General features: G+C 45.7%; 1 protein-coding gene across 1 annotated transcript; it reads left to right on the top strand.

Moving 5' to 3' along the window:
- The first annotated feature begins 20386 nt into the window (after positions 1-20386).
- Positions 20387-21504, top strand: LOC136463697 (uncharacterized). Its single transcript, XM_066462671.1, has one exon. The coding sequence runs from the start codon at positions 20905-20907 to the stop codon at positions 21226-21228; it is 324 nt and encodes a 107-aa protein (XP_066318768.1). The 5' UTR covers positions 20387-20904; the 3' UTR covers positions 21229-21504.

Here is a 21504-nt window from a genome sequence, read left to right as displayed (position 1 = left end):
AAAATTATCTTCATCCGCCATCGTATTGAAGGGTTTTCTATTTTTTGAAATTAGAGTCTCATCACGCGATAAAAATATATTGTCGCCTGATGAGACTCTAATTTTAAAAAATAGAAAACCCTTCAATACGATGCCGGATGAAGATAATTTTTATATGTAAATTGTAGACCTCGATGAGATCTACAACTTTGTAGTTTTGAGTTTTTTCATTTGAGGACAGTAAGATGCTCGAAAAAATAATATAAAATTTCAGCACCATAATAATCGCCAACTAGCGCTTGCCGCATTAGAGCACTAATATATTATTTGTATGGAGTTAAATGAAAATACTTTTTATACCAAAGTTGTAGCTCTCAATGAGATCTACAACTTTGTAGTTTTGAGTTTTTTCATTTGAGGACATTAAGATGCTTAAAAAAATAATATAAAATTTCGGCGCCTCCTGGAAATATCAAAAGTACTGTTTATACGCAAAACCGCCCAGAAGGATGAAAGTTGAACTTTTTTAAGAGTTGGAGGACCAAAGTTATCCGGTTTTGAAGTTCGAGGTTGAAATATATACTTTGGCGATAGTTAGAGGGTGTAAATTATACTTTACCCTTCATATAATCGTGTGGACGAGGATAAGGCCGTGATCATGCATCTTGGAACACCCACATATATACGAGCGGCGTGTGTGTGTGTAGTCAAAGGAATGTTTAATTTGTTATAATAAGTGGTAGACCACCAGTTTTGTGGCACTAACTAAGAACATGCATGATGGTAAATTTAAAGGCAGTACTAGCTAGTTTGTGGTGCACTGTATGCTCTCGCCTGCTTGTACGTACGTACGTAGGAGAAGCCAAGAGAACACTACACAACACACCTGCTAGCTCCTGAAAGTTTCCTTCCGGTCGGCCCGTCTACATCATATCAAACAGTCTATCGATAGCTAGGGAAGAAATTGTTCCATGGGCCCCACAGTCCACAAGCGAATAAGCATCACACTAGAAACGGGGCGCGACGTTGCTGCGCCTGCCCTGGACACCTCCGATTTGACCAGCAATGGATAGCAGAACAGAGAAATATATCAGGAAGACAGTTGATAGTTCACTATTCATATCTAAATGAAGCACAGATGATCACATTGAAATGAATTTCAGAACTATGTAATATGCTCTTTGAGGGAGTATAAATGTTTTGTTCCTTAACAAAGAGAAGGGATTGTTCAGATAATGATATATTATTGAGGTGCAACTTTATTTGTTTATATAAAAGTCTTTGTTCCGATGTCTTGGAGAACCTGCAATTAGCCATGTATGTGAAATGGAAAATGAAAAGGAAGAGCCACGTGTGAAACTACCTGCACCATTTTCAGATTATAAGGTATGATCGTAAGATATCGTCAGTATCAGCATTACTATTTTTTTCAGTGGCCCAAGTGTTAGCATTTTGACAACGAAGGGAAAAAGAAAAGACATGCCCATGGAGTGGAGCTAGATATCATATATAGTTCTATTGGAGGCGCAACCACCATAGTGTTCTTCTGCATGAATATTCTTTGCTTTGCAGAGGACATAGACAGGGAAAATTCATTAACACATGAATCTTAGTGGGTTAAAAAAAGTAGATTTAGTGGGAAGGGTGTACATGGACAATTCCTTGAGTACACAACATAAAGATATTCTAACTATGAAACCATATCATAAATTAAGTGCATGGAAATAATCAAGTTACCTGGTTGCTATGGGTAGTGAAGCGAGATCTATTGTGAATTGTAGTAAGCTATGTTAACAGACTTAAGAGGACAGAAATAAACTATTAGTAAAAATCGATATAGTATTATCTTCCTTGAGAAAACAAAGGTGTTTTACTTTTATCTGGTTTCAGATACTGCAATACCTGCACGGAACAACTATCTTTTTGGTGTGTATGTTTGACATGTCTAAATAATCAAGCGCTGTCTCTGTATCTGCTGTAAGATACACAAGGTTTTCTTCACCATTTTCAGATGCTTCAAGATAAGGTCCTGGCCACTTTTTTCAATGATCCAATTATCAGCATACAGAGAAATTCTTTGAAGATGGTTGTGTCGATGTTTCACCACCGATAGCCTGCCACGGGGGTACCCGGGGCAGTATGTTCGGGTTTCAGCGTATACAGAACTCGACGGTAAACGCAAGAGACAGTCGATTTATCCTAGTTCAGGCCCTCGATCGCAGATCGAGTAATAGCCCTACGTCCAGTCGGTGTTAGCCTTTGCGTTGGATTGATTGTGAAGTGTTGTGTCATATAATTGTTCTGTTGAACTCCTGATCTAAGGAGCCCTGTCCTCCTTTATATAGTCAGGAGGTCAGAGTCCTAGTCGGTTTACAATGAGAATTCCTAGTAGGATTACAGAGTAACACTGCTACTAAGATTACAGGGGAAGAATCATAATTAGACTAGGTCTTCTCCGTTCCTTGCGGGGTATCCCGTAGGTCCCGCACCGATAAGCCCCCGAGCACTTCATAGTTGAGTTATGGAAGCCTCGTCTTGTTCCTTCAAGCCTTGTTGAGTAGAAACAAGCGTCGTCCGAGTGCTTTCTTGAGCGAAACCGTGCAGCGCTCCGCGAGATCTTTGCGTGGTTGTGTATCCTTTTGAAGAAAAAAGTACTCCCATATGGATGTAGCCCCCGAGCCTCTTGCTGTTTGGTACAAGGAGCTTGAGGGTCTTTTCTTGTAACCTTCCTGATTCTTTGTCGAAGGGCTCCCCGACTTCTTTGTTGAAAAGGGATCTGATTTAGCTGTGTTCGGGTTCTTTTTGTCTTGTGGCCCTGACGCCGTCTGTCTTGAAGAAGCATTCTGAGTGGTGTGCGCTTTTTTTGGAGAAAAAAATGCACTCACTGAGTGTAGCCCCTGAGCCTCTTGCTATTTGGAACAAAAAGTTGGAGGGTCTTGAATCTGAGTTGTTTGATAGAACTGTATACCTCTCCTTTTGCAGCCCCCGAGCATATATCCGGGTTGTTTTGTTTAGGAAGAACTCGAAAGCAGGGTTTTGGCATATTCTCTGATGGTCTGCTGTTGTCAGATGTAGTTGTATGGTGGTGGTTGAGTGTGAATGCCTTTTATTCACAGGTTGCACTGTGTCGGTATATTCTTCCGAATATGCCCGTCTTCGAGTACTGTTCCCTCTCGCCTGAGTCTTCCATTATTGAGTCCTGTCTTTTCACTGTGTCCTTTGTTAGGCTTATTTCGTTAGTACTCCTAGTCCATGTGCACCGCTCCTTTGATCTATAAATGCCCTTCTCGGAGTGTTTGTTTTCATTCATTGAACATTCTGTTGAAACCTTCGTGGTCATGAACATGGTAGTTTGTGAAGTAGAGCAGCCCCGGGCGTATTTTGTAGTTCCTATGTGTCTTGTCGTAGCTGGAGGAAGTCTTGTGATAGGGATTAGAGGTAGGCTAATCCCGCATTAGCATTGTACCAGGATGTACGTGGTGGTAGTTGGAGGAAGTCTTGTGATGTGGACTTTGTTCCTTCATCTGGCAGTTCTGGGTTGATCCTCGTCGCCTGTCTTGAGACTGTCCGGTGCAGATCAACACCATATCTAGCATCACATCGGTCTTGGGTAGACAGATGCCTGCCGACCTTCTCTGCTCCATGTTGTCCTACCGTGCTGCTGATTTCTGCCTTGGATGCACTACGTCCGTCCTTTGAAGAAAACAGTGTAGCCGATGGCGGTTTGTCCTTCCAAGTAGCAATTTGGGACACGTAGTCGTTCCAGAGCCCAGTCGTGTCCATGTTCTTCTTTGCTACTTTGCTTTTTATGGTACCGAGTACGTTGGGTCTTGTAAGATTTGTAATATTCTATTTTTGAAGTTGCTTGTAATGGAAAGAATCTTGTCTTCTGAGTTGTTATTTACTTTTCTGCTGTAGTTCCGGTTGTTCATGATATTCCCGAGTTCTTTCCGTAAGAACCGAGTTCTTATGTTCCTTGTGAAGTTGCCCTTCTTTTCTTCTTTGTTGACGGGTTGTTCTTGCAGTTATCTGATAACTCTGTAGTAGTGCTGGATGGATAAGTCTGAAATCTGCCCATTAAATTGTACCATTGTGTGGATTTGTGCCCTCCATCATTTTAGTTGTGTCGGTAAATGGACCGTTGCGTTTTCACACGGTGCTTTAACGGGCTTGGTGGGCTGTTTTTATCGCTGTAAAAATCTATTTAAGGACCTTTCATCTTCTTTTTCTTTACTACCCTTCTCTTGCCTTCAAACCCTAGCTCTCAGTCATCCGCCGTCGCTATTGCTGCCGCCGTCTTTACCGCCGCTGTCTAGGCTTTCTTTTCCCCTAATTGCTTTTTGCCTCCGTTAGTTCATGGGTAAGAAGAAAACCGCAAGTAAGTCCCAGTCTTCTTTCGTGGATGAGGAGTCATCACTCTCCGTGATCGAGAATCAGGAGTTTGTTGCCATGAGGGCCGTCCAGAAGTCTTGGCCGACTCCGACAACCTCCGAAGAGCAGCTCCGTGAGCTTGTCAGCAACGGCTTGATCTAGAGCAAGGCTTTTGCTGAATGGAGAGTTCTAGGCGAGCATCGGGTCCCTGCTCTAGGTCCTGGTGAGATCGTTCTTTTTGTCTCTTTCATTCGCGCTGGACTTTGCCTTCCCGCCTCTTCTTTTCTTCATCAATTTCTCAGCTATTTTTGGATTTGCTTGAACCATCTTGCTCCTAATCCAGTTCTCCACCTTTCTGTCTTTGTTCATCTTTGTGAAGCTTTCCTTGGAATTCCCCCTTCTCTTTCTCTGTTTCATTACTTCTTTCGCCTGAAACCCCAACCCCGCCGTGAAGAAACCAGTGTTCTTGGTGGTTGTGGGATCCAATTTCGCTAGGGTCTTAAGAGCAAGTTCTTTGACTATGACCTAGTCGATTCTATAAGAGATTGGCGTGCCGACTGGTTTTATGCCGCCAATCTGATCCCTTCCCTTGCTGTCCACTCTGGATCTGGTCCCGTGGTTAATGACCGATGGGATAAGAACCCTGTGTCGTCCGCTGAGGTCCAGGCAATCCAGCCATTCCTTGATAGGATTAGTATGCTAAAACAGCAGGGTTTAACCGATTTCGGTATTGTCTCGAGTTTTCTTCGTCGCCGAGTTCAGCCTTTGAAGGAGCGAGAGCACCTCGGCTTCGAGTACTCTGGGGCTAAGGATCCTTCACGCATGGTTCCAGCTCTTGAGCTGACCGATGACGAGGTACTCGAGCGTCTCTAGAAGATGCTGAAAGGAGCAAGCATTGTCCCGCTTACTGTCTTCTAGTTCTCTGCCAACAACCCGCCTCCAGCTGTAAGTTGTTTTTCTCTTTGTTTGGGTGCTTTATGTATTCTTGCTGTATCCATTTTTGTTTAGCTTTTCCCTGTCTTGTTGTTTTATTCTTTTTCGTAGGAGCTTGGGCGCAACTTTGTTGACCCGATCCCTCTTGATGTTCTCCCTGCCGTGGTGAAAACTGGGGAGAAACTTGCTGGAGCTTCCGCAACCAGTAAGTTCCCAATCTCCATAGCGCTTCCTAGAGTTTCTTCCGGATTTATTGATGTATATGAAGAATATGTTCCTCGTCTAGTCCCCCGCGGTCCTCGTAGTGTCTCGAAGAGGGGGCGAACGGATGGGTCTTCATCTGGCCTTCCTGCTTCCAAGAAGTCTCACAAGCCAAGTACTCTTCCAGGTACTCCAGTTGTAGCTAGCATGCTCTTAGGTGAGCATATTTTATACTCTCTGTCCCTTTGTTTTCTTGTTTTTATCTTGAACCGAGTACTTTTATTCTTTTTTCAGCGGGTGCTCTAGTGGCCTTGGTTAAGACCGAGGGGGAAGAGGATGATGAAGTACCCCTCATCATGCGGCGGTGAGTTGTTTTCATATTCCCCTTCCATTGAATTTCTCCTCTTTGTCTTGACTTTTAGTCTTGATCTTTCTGAAGTAACCGGGCGTCGGGTATGGGTTCTTCTGAGGCTCCCACGCCGGCTTCTTCTAAAGCCCTGGTGTTGAGTTCTTTGGTAGCTTTGGTACCGAGCTCTTCCGCACCTCCAGTGCTGAGTTCTTCCGCGGCTCCAGCCCTGGCTTCTTCCGGGGCTCCGGTATCGGCTATACCGCTCCTGTCGCCAAGTGGCGGGGACGTTTTTGCCGCCGTGGTCCCCCCTGTGAGGTCTTCTTTTGGCTTTGCGAGGAAGAAGGTGGCTGGGTGAGTAGATTCTGGCTTCATCTTTTTGCTTCTGTTCTCCTTTTTTCTGGTTCTTATCGGCGATTTATTTTATCAATTTTTAGTCCTTCGTCTTCTCTCGCTTCTTCGTCGACTTCTTCTCAGCCCTTCATCGTGCCACCGAGTACCGAGCCTTAGGACTCGCAGCGTACTATTGGTGAAGTGGTTGCGGGGGCTACGAAGCTTTCTGGCGATGGTGCCACTGTAGACTTGGACGCCCCAGAGATGACCGTGGCCATTGTGTCGGGTCCTTCTGAGGGATTGGCCTCAGCTTCCTGGGAGGTCGCTCTGGTCGTTCCTTCTTTGTCTCAGCCAGCTTCTCCTTCTCCTTCTCTTGCTTCTAGTGGTCCGCCTTTTGCCGATGATGTGGTGCAGCAGTTTGATGCCACACATCGGCTATCGGAGTTAACTGCAGCCTGGGGAAGCTTGTCTTCCCTTGTGACTTCTTTTGGAGAAAAGCTCCAGGTAAGCTTTTTCACCGTTCCTTCTTTGGATGTTCTCCTTTCTTTGGTCCTCATTTTTTGCTTTTCTTTGTATCTTTTTGCTCAGTCCTTCTCTCATGATCATACCGGCTTCTTTTTCTCATCTGAAAACGAGAAAAAGTTGTCTTCAGAAGTGAGCGCCCTAAAAGCTGATCTTGACCTCCTTCGGGCCGAGATGGAGGCTGAGCATCAAATGCATTAGGATGAAGAAAAATCTCTTCATGCTCGGGCTATTGAGATTGAGAAGCAGAGGGATGCCGCTCTTCAGGAGGCTCGAAAGAACTCGGAAGCCATGAAGAACTTGGAGGCCGTGAAGAAGGAGTGCAACGGTATTGAGGGTTCTTTTTGTTTCTTTCTGTATTCAAATTCTCTTTTCTGCTGACTTGTTTTTGCTATCTCGTTCAGCTCTCCGGGTTGAAAAGCAGAAGCTCTCGGAGGGCGTTGAAGAAATGAAGACTCTTGTTCGTACAAGTCACAACAAGGCTGAGGAGGTAATTACTCATGCTGAGGAGGAACTCGCGCTTGCTAAGTTGATTAGGCATGGAGCTGATAGAGATCTTGTGCAGGCCCAAAAAACCATTGAAGACTTGTCTGGCAAGTTGGCGACGGCTACTAAAAATTGGAAGGCTTTGTGGAAATCCTTTCGTTCAGTAGCCGACGTTCTTCGAACTCCAGCGGATGACGGGCAATCTTGGGCTCAGTTGATTCCTCGAATTCCAACTCATTTCCAAGAGTTTGTGAAGAGGTGCGCTCAATTGTGTACCAAGAATGTTCTGGCCCAGGTCCGGGTTCTTTCTCCAGTGGCTCCTTTGTCCAAGATAGCAGAGGAAGCTGATAGTCAAGAGTACATTGATACCGTTGAGAGGATGGAGCTGAGGTTGAAGACTTAGCTAGCAGAATAGTAGATAATCTCAACATTGTTCTCTCTTCTCCTGATGATGAGGCTTGATGTATTTGACCTTTAGGCCCGTGCCTTGTAATATGACATTATGCCTCTTTTGAATGAAGATTTTTGTTGAGGGTCTTCTCTGCCCTGATGCCTTGTTTATTCCTTGGATGATTTGTCGAGTACTTTTCTGTTTAAGTAAACAACTCGTGTTGATGACCTTTCTTGATCTGTCGAGTGCTTGTCCGGCCTTCTCTTGTGCCCTATAAACAACTCGTTATATGTAGGTCTTTGTGTTGACGACCTTTCTTGATCCATCGAGTTGTAAACAACTTGTTATATGTAGATCTTTGCATTCTTGGGTATCTCCAGTGTAGCCCCCGAGCCTCTTGCTATTTGGTGCAAGTAGCTGGAGGGTCTTGCTTTTGATATTGCTATGGTCTATGCCTAGGCTTAGTTTCAGTCGTTTTGATTTTATTTCGGGTTCTAGCTTGTTAGCTACCCTCATCAGCGGGCTCAAGCATCTTTTCAGCTATTTTGCTCTTGGCCGGGATGCTCAGGCGTATTTTCAGTCATTTTGCAATTTATTTCGGGTGTTAGCTTGTTAACTACCCTCATCGGCGGGCTCAAGTGTCTTTTCAACTAGTTTGCTCTTGGCCGGGATGCTCTGGTGTTTTTTTAGCCATTTTGCATTTTATTTCGGGTGTTAGCTTGTTAGCTACCCTCATCGGCGAGCTCAAGTGTCTTTCCAACTATTTTGCTCTCGGCCGGGATGCTCAGGCGTCTTTTCAGCCATTTTGCATTTTATTTCGGGTGTTAGCTTGTTAGCTACCTTCATCGGCGGGCTCAAGTGTCTTTCCAACTATTTTGCTCTCGGCCGGGATGCTCAGGCGTCTTTTCGGTGTTAGCTTGTTAGCTACCCTCATCGGTGGGCTCAAGTGTCTTTCCAACTATTTTGCTCTCGGCCGGGATGCTCAGGCATCTTTTCAGCCATTTTGCATTTTATTTCGGGTGTTAGCTTGTTAGCTACCCTCATCGGCGGGCTCAAGTGTCTTTTCAACTATTTTGCTCTCGGCCGGGATGCTCAGGCGTATTTTCAGCCATTTTGCATTTAGGAAACAACTCGGATAGAGCCATGAGACATATGTTTGTCGAGAAATAATCATCTTTATTGATCATGAATATTGATGTGTTACAATGATACATTGCGGTATCTTGTTGATCATGAACGTTGACCTCTTGTGTCTTGTATACATATTCTCCCTTGAGTTGTTTTTATGCGTTGAATCTTCGTAGCTGACTGATGTGCCATGTATTGTTGACTTCTTTTCCATCTTCAGTTATGAGCTTGTATGTGCCTGGTCCGATGACTTTTGTGACGATAAAAGGACCTTCCCATGGACTGAGTAGTCTGTGTCGTCCGTCGGTTTTTTGTATTCTTCTTAGTGCTAGGTCTCTGACTTGTAATGATCGAGACGGTGTATTCTTGTTGTAGTGGCGCCTTAGTCCTTGGAGGTATTTTGCTGATTGCAGGGTAGCATTTACTCTGACTTCTTCTGTGCTGTCGAGTTCTAATCTTTGGGTGTGTTCTGCTTCTCCTTCGTCGTATTGTTCTATCCTTGGTGACGTCCAGATCAAGTCTGCTGGTAGTACGGCTTCTGATCCGTATACTAGGAAGAAAGGTGAGTATCCGGTGGCTCTACTTATTTGAGTCCGTAGCCCCCATACAACTTTGGGTAATTCTTCGATCCATTTTGGCCCATAGTCTACTAGTTCTTCATACAATCTTGGTTTTAATCCGGCTAGTATGAGTCCATTAGCCCTTTCTACCTGTCCGTTGGCTTCTGGATGTGTGATTGATGCGTAATCTATACTGAAGCCATAATCCTGTGCCCAACTTTTGAATTCTGTAGCTGTGAAGGGAGAACCCAAATCTGTGATGATTCAATTGGGCATGCTGAAGCGGTGCATAATATCTTGGATGAACTCGACCGCTTTGGCTACGCTGTATTTTGCGAGTGGTTTGTATTCGATCCACTTGGTGAACTTGTCGATTGCTACAAAGATGTATTCGAAACCGCCCTTTGCTTTCTTGAGAGGTCCCACTTGATCTAGCCCCCAGCAGGAGAAAGGCCAAGCGGGTGGAATGCAGATGAGGTTGTGGGCTGGCACATGAGCTTGTCTTGCGAACATCTGACAACTTTTGCATCTTCTAACGAGTTCTTCTGCGTCTTTCAAAGCGGTTGGCCAGTAGAAACCAGTGCGGAATGCTTTGCCGACTAGTGTTCTTGAAGCGGCATGATTTCCATAGCAGCCTGAGTGTATTTCGTCTAGGATTTGTTTGCCTTCTTCAATTGAGACACATTTTAGGAGTACTCCTGATGATACGGCTCTTCTGTATAGCTTGTCTCCTACTAGGATATAATTCTTGCTTCTACGGACGACTTGTGTGGCTTGCTGTTTTTCCGCCGGCAACTTATTCTCTTTGATGTAATCAATAAAAACCTATGTCCATGAAGCGTTGATCACTAGAATCTGGTTACCTTTGGCTGTGAGTTCTGTGGTTTTCTCACCGGGTTGTTTGATAGAAGGAGCTGATAACTCCTCTATGAATACGCCGGGTGGGACCTCTGCCCTGTCGGATCCAAGCTTGGCAAGAACATCTGCTGCAATGTTGGAATCCCGCAGGACATGTAGAATTTCAAGTCCTTGGAAGTGTCTTTCGAGTTTTTGGATTTCAGCACAGTAAGCACCCATGTTTTCTTTGGTGCAATCTCAATCTTTGTTGACTTGGTTGATGACTACTGCTGAATCACCGTATACGAGTAGTCGCTTGATTCCGAGGGTAATAGCCACTCTTAGCCCGTGTATGAGAGCTTCATATTCTGCTTCATTGTTGGTGGCTTGTCATAATATCTGAAGGACATACTTTAGTTGTCTTCCATCTGGAGAAATTAGGAGGATGCCTGCACCAGCTCCGCCTAGCTTAAGTGATCCATCAAAGTACATCTTCCAATGATCAAGGATGGCGCTTGATACGGGTTGTTGAATTTTTGTCCATTTGGCAACAAAATCAGTAAGGGCTTGAAATTTAATTGCTTTTCGTGGGGTGAAATCGATGTTGAGAGCACCGAGTTCAACCGCCCACTTGGATATGCGTCCTGTTGCGTCTTTGTTGTGTAAGATGTCTCCTAGTGGGAAATCTGTCACCATGGTAATCTTGTGGCTTTCAAAATAGTGATGAAGCTTGCGTGAAGTGATCAGTAGGGCGTAGAGTAGTTTTTGCACATGCGGATACCGGATTTTTGATTCTGATAGCACTTCGCTGATATAGTATACTGGGTATTGTACTTTATATACGCGCCCTTCTTCTTCCCTTTCTACTACTATTGCTGTGCTGACTACGGTAGTAGTTGCTGCAATGTATAGCCTTATGTCCTCATCTTTCTTTGGAGGTGTGAGGACTGGTGAGGAGGTGAGGTATGCTTTAAGTTTCTTGAAAGCTTCATTGGCTTCTTCTGTCCACTCGAACTTGTCTGTCTTCTTTAGTAGTTTAAAGAAAGGCAACCCTTTTTCGCCGAGTCTTGATATGAAACGGTTGAGTGCCGCCATGCAGCCTGTTAGTTTTTGTATGTCTTTGATGCTTCGAGGAGGGCCCATCTCTGTTATTGCTCGAATTTGCTTGGTGCTTGCTTCGATTCCACGATGACTGACCAAGAATCCGAGTAGTTGTCCTGAGGGAACTCCAAATACGCACTTGTTTGGGTTCAATTTCCACCTCCACCTCTTTAGGTTCTCGAAGGTTTGTTTTAAGTCTTCAATCAGTGTATCTGGGTTCTTTGTTTTTACAACCACGTCATCCACGTATGCTTCTATGTTTTCGCCGATCTGATCACCGAGGCATATTTGGATGGCTCTTTGGTAAGTGGCTCCAGCATTCTTAAGTCCAAACGACATGGTCCTGTAGTAGTATGCGCCGAACGGAGTGATGAAAGATATCTTGCTTTGGTCCTGTTCTTTTAATGCGATCTGGTGATACCCGGAATAGCAATCAAGAAAAGATAATAGGGCAGATCCTGCTGTTGAATCAACTATCTGATCAATGCGTGGTAGCCCAAACGGATATTTTGGGCAGTATTTGTTGAGATCTGTGTAGTCAACACACATGCGCCACTCGTCTGTGTTCTTTTTCTGTACCAGATGTGGATTTGCTAGCCAATCCGGATGTAGAATTTCCCTGATGAATCCAGCTGCCATTAGTTTTGTAATTTCCTTTTTAATCGCTGCCTTCTTGTCGGGAGAGAATCATCGTAGTCGTTGCTTCACAGGCTTGGAGCCTTCATTGATATCAATTTCGTGCTCAGCCAACTCTCTTGGGACCCCTGACATGTCGGTCGGCTTCCAAGCGAAGATATCCTTGTTGTCCCGAAGAAAGTTGGTGAGTGCGAGTTCCTATTTTGCCGATAGGTGGGCACTGATGGTTGCTGTTTTTGTGGGATCACCGGTGCCTAGGTCGATTTGCTTCACGTTGGCTTCTTTTGGTGGTGCTAGGATGCTTGATCTCTTAGCCGGTATCTCTAGTTCTTCTTGGCTTGTTTCTGCGGCGATAGTGGCTATTTCTTTTCTTCCATCGTTTGTCTGTGCCTTTGCTGCAATTCGGATCGCCTATACGTCGCAGTCAAATGCGCGCTTTAAATCGCTCCAAAGAGAAAGAACTCCGTTAGGCCCTAGCATCTTAAGCAACAGGTACGGATAATGCGGTATTGCCATGAATTTTACTAGTGCTGGGCGCCCAAGAATTGCATGATATGAGGAATCAAAATCCGCGACTTCAAATTTGATGAATTCTGTGCGGTAGTTCGAGGGAGTCCCGAAGGTAACCGGTAGAGTGATTTGTCCAAGTGGCATTGCTGCCTTGCCGGATACTATGCCATAAAAAGGTGTGCTTGTTGGTGTGATCATCCCGGTGAGTTGTAGTCCCATCTTCCTTAGAGTTTCTGAAAAGATGATGTTGAGTCCTGCTCCTCCGTCGATTAGTACTTTCATGACAGTCATGCCGGCGATGGTTGGATCTAGAACCAATGGGTAATAGCCTGCGTTTCCTACGCTGGTCCACTGGTCTTCTCTTGAGAATTGAATTGGGTACTCTGACCAGTTGAGATATCTTGGTGTAGCGGGTTCTGCGGCCATAATTGTTCGTAGCGCTAGCTTTTCTTGATGTTTGCTTCTGGAGTCTGGAATCCCGGCAAAGATTACTGCTACTGTTCCTCTGGATTTTTGGAATCCCTTGTCATCATGGTTGTCTCCTTTTTTCTGATTGTCTTCTTTATTGTTTCCCTTGCTATCTTTTCTAGTGTACCTTTCGTTGAAGGTGTAGCAATTTCCGATGGTGTGCCTCCCGTTGGGGTGCAAAGGGCAGCGCATGTTCTCGATGTCGTCATATCTTCTGGGCTTGGTAAATTTCTTTGGTTTGTCAGCCATCGCTACCGTGTTGTCTGGACCTCGCTTTCTTTCCTGATGTCTGTTGTTTCGAGGATTTTGGCTGTCCGGGTTGTCTCTGTTGTTCCTTTCCGGGAATCTTTCTCTTGTTTTTTCTTCTGCAGTAATCATCTTTTCTACCGTTCTTCTAAATTATTTGTTATTTCTTGGGTTTTCTTTGCAGAAGTCTTGGAATTGCCACCTAGCCACGATTCCGTGAGAGAAAGCTTTGATTACTTCTCGTTGTGTGATGTCATGTACTTGAGCTCGTAGTTCGCCAAATCATCGATAGTAATTTCTGAGACTTTCACCTCCTTTCTGCTTGAGTCCTTTTAATTCTACGTGGGTGATTGGATGTGTAATAATTCCCGCAAAATTTTCACAGAAAGCTCTTTGTAAGTCTTCCCAATTTCTGATTGATCCAGGATTTAATTTGTCAAACCATTGAAGCGACATGGTTTCTAGGGCCATGGGGAAGAACAAAGTTTTGATGTCATCGTCTCCTCCGGCTAATTCAATCGATTGTGAGTAAATCCTGAGCCATTGCTTCGGTTCGGTCTTGCCGTCGTATTTGGAGTGGTTGGACGGTTTGAACTTGTGAGGTAGCCAAATCAAAGCGAGTCTGTTTGCAAAACAGGGAAATCTATCGTGTGTTCTGGCTTCTGTATATTCTGATTCTGCGTCCCCTTCTTGCCAACTGTCGTCTTGGTAAGAGTAGTTTTGTGTGGCCGTCCGAGTAGGTGCTCTGCTTCTGTCCTTTCTTGGTTGCTCGACTCGGTTATTTTGACTGTGATTTCTTCGGCTTCCTCCGTTGTGACTTCCACTAGGTCCTAGTCTTTCGAAAGCAGACTTCCTTTGATTTTGATCTTCCTGTTCATGAGATGTTGCCTTTCCGTCGTTCGTTTTAAAGATTGTTGATCGAAGAAAATCTCGAAGCTGTTCTTGTTTCTCATTGGGATGTGAGGTCGCCCTGAGTTCTTCTAGTGCTTCCTAGATCTTATCGTAGGGAGTACTCGCTGCTCGTCCTTCTTTGATTTCTCGTTCTGACTTTCTTCTATTGTACTCGGCTAGGTCGGATTCATATTTGATCCAAGTGTCTTTCCGCTATTTTGCACGGCGTTGTCGTCCTTGCTTCAATTTGTTCTTTCTTTCTCTTGCTTGCCTCTGGCTCTCAGTCTCACCATCATATCCCTAGATAAATGGTGATATATTGGACTTGAATTCATCTGAAGACCTTACGCCAGGTGCTTCTGGGGGGATCAATGGTGATCGTGGACGGCGAATCATGAGTACTTCTCTAGCGTGAGTTGTTCTATCACCGTCGTTGATTTCTGTACTGGCAGAGCTATTGATGACTTTAGTAGAGGTCTCAAAGTCGTAGATGGAATCTCCTTCTTGGTAGGGCAGAATTGTTGTTGTCGTGTCATCGACCAGTTGGGCGTCGTCATCCTCAGGAACGGTATCTGGCCAGTGAATGATGCAATCTTGAGATGTTATGGTTAAAACGAGACCTTCCTAGGCTCCCTTCAGTGGCATTTTAAGCATGGGATAAGTGGATCTTTCGTGCCATGTCTGATAGGATGTTGCCATGTTGTGAAGTCCGAACGGAAAAAGACCCGACTTCTTTGAAGTATTCTGGGTGTACTGGGTGTACTCCGAGTAGTATTCTTGACAGGTTGACGTCATGTCCCGGGGCTTTGTCAGAAAAGAACTCGGTTTTCTGAAAGAACTCAGATAAGACTTCGTTTCGAAAGCGGAACTTGAGTTTGAATCGGACACATGAATTTGCGAGAACTAAGTTGGATTGAGCCGTGCGAATCTTTCGGCAAGCTGATCTATCATTATCGTCGAAATAGGATGGTCCTGATGATGATCTGAATCTTCAAGGAGACAACCTTGGAGCTTGCCATCGTCGCCTGCCTTGCAGATCCATGAACCGAAGATGAGGGTCGATCCCTTCGAGAAGATCATGTTGTCGAGGTCCATCAAGCTCTTGGATGCAAAGTCATCGAAACCCCCTACCTGGCGCGCCAGCTGTCGATGTTTCACCATCGATAGCCTACCACGGGGGTACCCAGGGTAGTATGTTTGGGTTTCAGCGTATGCAGAACTCAACGGTAAACTCAAGAGACAGTCGATTTATCCTGGTTCAGGCCCTCGATCGTAGATCGAATAATAGCCCTACGTCCAGTCGGTGTTAGCTTTTGCGTTGGATTGATTGTGAAGTGTTGTGTCATATAATTGTTCTGTTGAACTCCCGATCTAAGGAGCCCTGTCCTCCTTTATATAGTCAGGAGGTCAGAGTCCAAGTCGGTTTACAATGAGAATTCCTAGTAGGATTACAGAGTAACACTGCTACTAAGATTACAGGGGAAGAATCCTAATTAGACTAGGTCTTCCCCCTTCCTTGCGGGGTATCCCGTAGGTCCCGCACCGACAGGCTGGCCCTTTCTCCACTGCCACTTGTGAACCACAAGTGAACTGGCTTTGGAAATCTCCCATTCACTGGATAGCAGTATACAACCTGCAACTGGAATTAGTTAATGGGTAAAAAAATTCAAGGTAATATTAAATTTTGTGCTTGCAGAAGATATAGAGCAGATTTTTACAACAATATTAATGCAGGCATAAGTACTAGTGCCCTTCTCACAAGCTTGCTATTAAAAAAGTTCAAGAAAGAAATATGGGCACAGAACCTCTAGTTACTACAAATGACATAAGGTGCAGTTTTGTAAACCAATGGTACAGTAGTTTATCTGCACTTTGTAGTCAGTTTATAGCCATTGCACATATACTTCAAATCTGATGATCTTAAGAAGAGGGCATCAGTTCAATTATTATTGGTTACTTAGTTTGCCAAATTATGAGATCTTTCAAATACACAGGTTAGTCAGTCGCCTCAGATAAACTACTTAGGTGTAGGATCCCTAAAAGAAAACTGACTAGGTCCAGTGCCATCTAGACCATCAATCACTTTATTTGGTCGCATAAGGTCCACAAACTTGAGGTCTGGCAGCATATGAGAAAATTAATACTTGTACTTCAATAGGCTTTCTAGTGCTCTTTTCCTAGAACTATGCTCAACACAGAAAATCTGTAAAACTCCATATAATTGCACTGAGTAGTAACAAAGTTAAGTTACTATATCATTCATACTAGTTCAAAATAGTGTGGTATGCAGAATTAGCACACTGTCATCAGATTAAACGATGCAACAATGATATTGATGCTTTTGGTGAAAAAAATATTTGGCACCTGGCATGAAGAGCATTTGATAGTAACAAGTTCACCTAGACAAAATGTAGCCTTTCTCGGAATGCATCGGCCATGCGCATTGGATAATTGCAAATGCGTCCGTCAAGTTAGCATCATCCATTTTGCTGGCACAGGCCTGGTACCGTGCTGCCACCGGTACCCACATGTCAAGGGACAAGGTAGTGGATCGGAGGATGCGAGCAAGACATCGACATGGCCAAGGATGCTTGCCATGTTGTTCTAGGGCCGAGGACGTTTGGGCCTAGAGTTGGTTCAGTGAGCAGCTTACCTTGGGGAATTTCAACAAACAGCTGCGCTGCATCGTCCATGTCCGGCTGCTGGAGCACTGCCCCGTGCGCTCTGTGGCGTGTGAGGTCGCACAAGCACGGGGAAGCTACGAAGCGCCGGTGGTGCTGGTTGACTACTTTGTCACACTTGACATGCTTTGTGGTAGGTTGGTGGCCCCGCGTTGCTCGGCCCGCTGGACCACCTGCTCGCACCGCGTCTCCCGTCGCGCCGCCACCGTGTTGGCGGGCCTCATGCGACGGCGTGGTGGCTAGTGCCTCCTCTTACTCGCACCTCTGCAGCTCCACGTTGGTGTGCCGACGCTCTTTCTCCGCCTCCTTCTGTTCCGCCATCGCCAGTCGATACGTCTTTGTCGTCAGTGGTGCCCGCGAAGAGGAACCCAACTGTGGGCGACAGTGTGTCGAGTTGAGGAACCAGGCACACACCCGTGCTGCGTCGCGCTGGGCTCGCCGGTGGCACGCACTCCTGGCGGCGTTCGCTAGGAGCTACATCCGTGTGGCGGCGTGCTCGGCTCGCTGCGCCACGCCAGCACTTGCAATCCGTGGTGGCGGTCATGTACGACTAGCCTAGGCCCTAGGGCCCGTGCCCGTGCCGCGCGGCGCTCGACTCGCCCTCGCCGCCTCGCTGGTGGCCCGCGCCGTGCCGAGCGCGACGACGGGAGGGGCCGACCCCGCGCCGCCGGCCCGCCGCACATCCAGGTGGCCTCTCACGGTCCCGGCCCCGCGAGGGCGAGGCAGAACAATTCGCGAGCCGAGCGGGTGGCGACGGTTCGCGAAAGTTCGGGTTTCCAGCTTACCGGGCGACAGACCCGTGATGACTCTGATCGGACGGTGGATATCGCATGAACGCTCGATCCAACGGCTAGCGGGTTAGCGGGTGACGTGGCCCTAGCGGGTGCCTGCGGTTTGTCTGTAGGATTCCTATAAGAAGATGGGCACGAGAGTGAAGAAGAAGAAGAAGAACTAAACTAAAGCAAAACATGTATGACCGCAACCGTACTCCTCTCCTGCATCAGTGCAACGATCAGCAAATCAACGACTGAGGCCAAACTGCATGTAGCTGTGCTGCATCCACAGCCACAAATGATTAAAAAGGATCTAAAGAGTTCCCTCGAAAAATCGATCAGATTGGAATCAAGGATAGATATCGCGAACCATGGTTGATAGTAACTTGTTCGGTTGTATACCATTTATATAATATCGAAGTTTGAATTAGTCTACTAGGAAGGTTCAGTCACAGCTGTTAGACCACCTAGGACGCTCATCAGAAGCGTGTCGTTTGTATGTTTGAACTCTTCTTATTAATTACAATGATACGCAAATCTTTTGCGTATTCGAGAAAAAAACACGGTTGACAGTAACTTGTACATTGATAATTCAATCACCATGCATCCACTATCAGAGGAACTATCCAATTCCACTTTTATTACTAGCTGGAATATGGTGATCATGAGAGTATGTTTGTGGTGTATCTGTTTGCTTTAGTAGTGGACCACATAATTAGGCGTCTACTGACCATTAAAACCTCAGTTAGTGCAAGGACATTTCATGCTTGCACCACTGATAATAAACTACATGTTCTAGTAGGTTTCCATTTTTTACCAGAGATTTCTAGGTTGGTTTAGTCTATTGCGAAATGCTCCACACCATTAGTTCCATCTAAGGTAATTCTATACCCAGCTTAAGGGAATAACTATCCTGAGGACCGAAAAGAAAACCTGCATCCCTTTTTATCTCCCTCTTGAGAGTTCTTCACGTCTCCTGATATCACGTCGTCCTTACAAGTCCCAATGCAACATAAAGCACCGATCGATGGTATCGAAAGGTACTGAATGTTTGTCTTGTTTGGATCAGTGGTTCAGACTCAATGTTCTCCCGACACTGAAAAATCGCCTCCTTTTTTCCTTCATGCTGCCAAAGGGTTTTCACCTTTTCGTGCATCTTTTTTTATGTGATAATAATGCAATTGATCAAGCAATGCTAACTATTTCTGGTAAATAGTATTCTCCTTGGAGCTATTTGGTAATCACATGCGTGGCCTTAGGAATTTGATAGGAATTTTATAGATTAGTTCATTTTCAAAGAAAAAAACGCAGGAAATATAGGAAAAATCTTGTATTCCAAAAGAAACCTTATTAGGGCTATAAAAATAGCAATCTTGTAGATTGTTCTTGATATCTATATCATGTGTTGGGCTCTTGCAAAATAATAATTTATTGATGTATTAATCTTAGAAAAAATTTCAAATTTAACATGTCAGCATCATGGGAACCTAGGCTCTCTATGTATCGCATACATCTTCTGAAGCGGATAGGGTGTAGGCCCAGCCTGTATCCACAACACCAATAAAAACCTATTGACCAAGATGTGATGGAGCCGAGGATAGGGGTTGAGGATTGCCCTCCCAGACAAGGTATGTCGACCAGGGGATCATGCACCACGAGGCGCCGGGTGAGAGAGGGGGGTGACGGTGTCTGAGGTGAGGGAGAGAGTGACTGGTGGGTACGGTTTCAGTTGTATAGTAATGTCGGTTTTGATATAACCAACAGTAAAAAATATCGTAAGAAAAAACTATTTATGTGGTAGTGACTTCATTTTAGAAGAAAAGGAAAAGGTCTACTTAACCCCACAAACTATTAGTGCTTGTCTATTTCACCCTCTCGCCTATAAAACTAGTTATTCTACCACTTAAACTACTGAAAACCGTCTAAATAACCCACCAAGACGGTTTTGCAGACGTGTGTGGCATATTATACCCATGCTTGCACGCAGACCCATATGTTCCCTCCCTCTCCCTACTATTTCTAGGTCGACCCACCGTCTGACGAGTAGCATGCGACATCCCATCTCTCACTCCACCTCCCAGCACTCCATGACGGCATTGAGCTCACGCACCGTATCTGCGCCCTTGTCATCCAAACCCCTCCCACATCTTCCATCCGGTTGCTTGTTCAGCCCTTCAGTGTTTTAGGTAGCCATAGGAGGAGAAAGCGAGAGGGTAGAGTTGAGAGGGGTTGAATGACAAGGATGCGAGTGCAGTGCTTGGGTTCAATGTCGTCAAGGAGCGCCATGAGGTGGAGCAAGAGACATGACACCACTTGATGATCATCGGACGATGGCGCAAGCCTAGAAAGAGTAGGGAGAGAGGGAGGGGACAGATGGGCTTGCATTCAAGCATGAGTAATACTTATTTATTTCATTGTGGTGAGATACGGTGTCCAAACAGCTCTACAAAAACATTAGAGGTGTTATTTGAATAATATTAGATGCTTTAAGAACTATAATATCAGATTTTATAGTTGAGGGAATTATATAATCAACTCTTAATATTGTGGGGCGTTATATAGACTTTTTACTATTGTTTATCGACTCATAGACATGTGAGCACTCACTTAATATATGACGTCAGCGAAACCACCTTAGAGGTTATTTATATGGTTTTCCGTAGTTTAATAAGGTGTAAAATACCTGGTTTTATATGTGAGGAGGTAAGGTAGACTACCATTAAGTAGACTTTTTACTTTCAGAAAATCACATCATCGGATTAGTGTAGATTCATTTTTCTGTGAAACACTATTTAGCAATTCCGGACTCTACCAAACATGTTATTGTGGCATCGATCTAAAGGCCCGTTGGCCCGGTCCGCGTTTGATGATGATGCATCGGATCGGGGGGGTGAAAGAAACAGGCACCATCGCCACTACCCAGCAGAATCCTCGATCCCACTACCGAGTAGTTCGTGATAGCCAGCTTAACCTGCTTTTCTTTAGCCAGCAGGGTAGTGCTCCTCTCTCCCCACCACCACTATCCCTGCCTTGTCCTCCTCGACCTAGACCCTCTCGCTCCTGCGTCCTCTGCCTCGCTCGATCGTCTGTGTCCCGGCCTCCCCTGCTTCTCCTCTAGCATGCTCCCCTCCATATATACATATCCCACAGATGTTGCTTGCTTCCATGAACTAGCTAATTAACCTCTCAATCAGTCTCCCGCATAGCTAGCAGCAGAATCTATCCTCCTTGTATATATATATACTAGTACTAGGCTCTGGTCGATGATGGCGTGTCCGAGCCAAGGAAGAAGACAGCAGAAGCTAGCAAACATCATGAGTGGTGCCATGGACATGGTGCGAGCCGCGTGACCCAACAAACTACACACACCTAGGAGAGACCAGAGAGATTCAGAGCTCAGAGGCGCGCGTGCGTGCACGTAAGGATGTGCTGAGGTGGAAAAGAGAGGGCGGAGAGGGGAGAATTAAGGCTCTCGTACGTCTTTTTGCTGCTTGCCGGTCGGCCATCGATCATGTGGGGCCTGGTGCGGCAGGGCCTGCGATGGGGCCGGCGGCGGCGGACGGTGCGGGTGGTGGACGAGAGCGCGCTCGGTGCAGACGGCGACGTTGACGGTGGCGCCGCCGCTCCGCCGGCCGCTGGCGGCGCGGTGGCGGCGCCGACGCTGGGCAGCGCCCTGGCCAAGGCGCTGCTGGCGCTGGCGCGCGCCATCCGCTTCGACGGCGAGGACGTCGGCGCGACCGAGGAGGCGTGGGCCGCCACCGGGTGGCGCCCGCGCGCCGACGAGGTCAGCCACCTCATGGTACGCGAGAGCATGCGCTACGCCATCTACGCCTAGCCGTATATGTACTCCGTACTTTGCAGAGTAGGATTCTACGTCCCTATATACATACGTATCCATGCATGCCATTTGGGTATGTGTATGTAGGTGTTATTGTGTTAAACAACATATATATTTACGTAGCAGGTTGAGATGGTGCATAGTGTATAGAGTACTGTATCTCGTATTCTTGTACGCGGTGGTCCCTACTAGCTAGTCTACTAGGAGGGTCTATGACGGACAATAAAGTTCTGTGATGTGGAATTGTTGGCAAGGATAAGAAATCACCAAAAA

This window comes from Miscanthus floridulus, chromosome 7 (assembly GCF_019320115.1).
Source record: "Miscanthus floridulus cultivar M001 chromosome 7, ASM1932011v1, whole genome shotgun sequence".
NCBI classification, from domain to species: domain Eukaryota; kingdom Viridiplantae; phylum Streptophyta; class Magnoliopsida; order Poales; family Poaceae; genus Miscanthus; species Miscanthus floridulus.
This window is presented reverse-complemented; position numbering and strand designations above follow the sequence as displayed.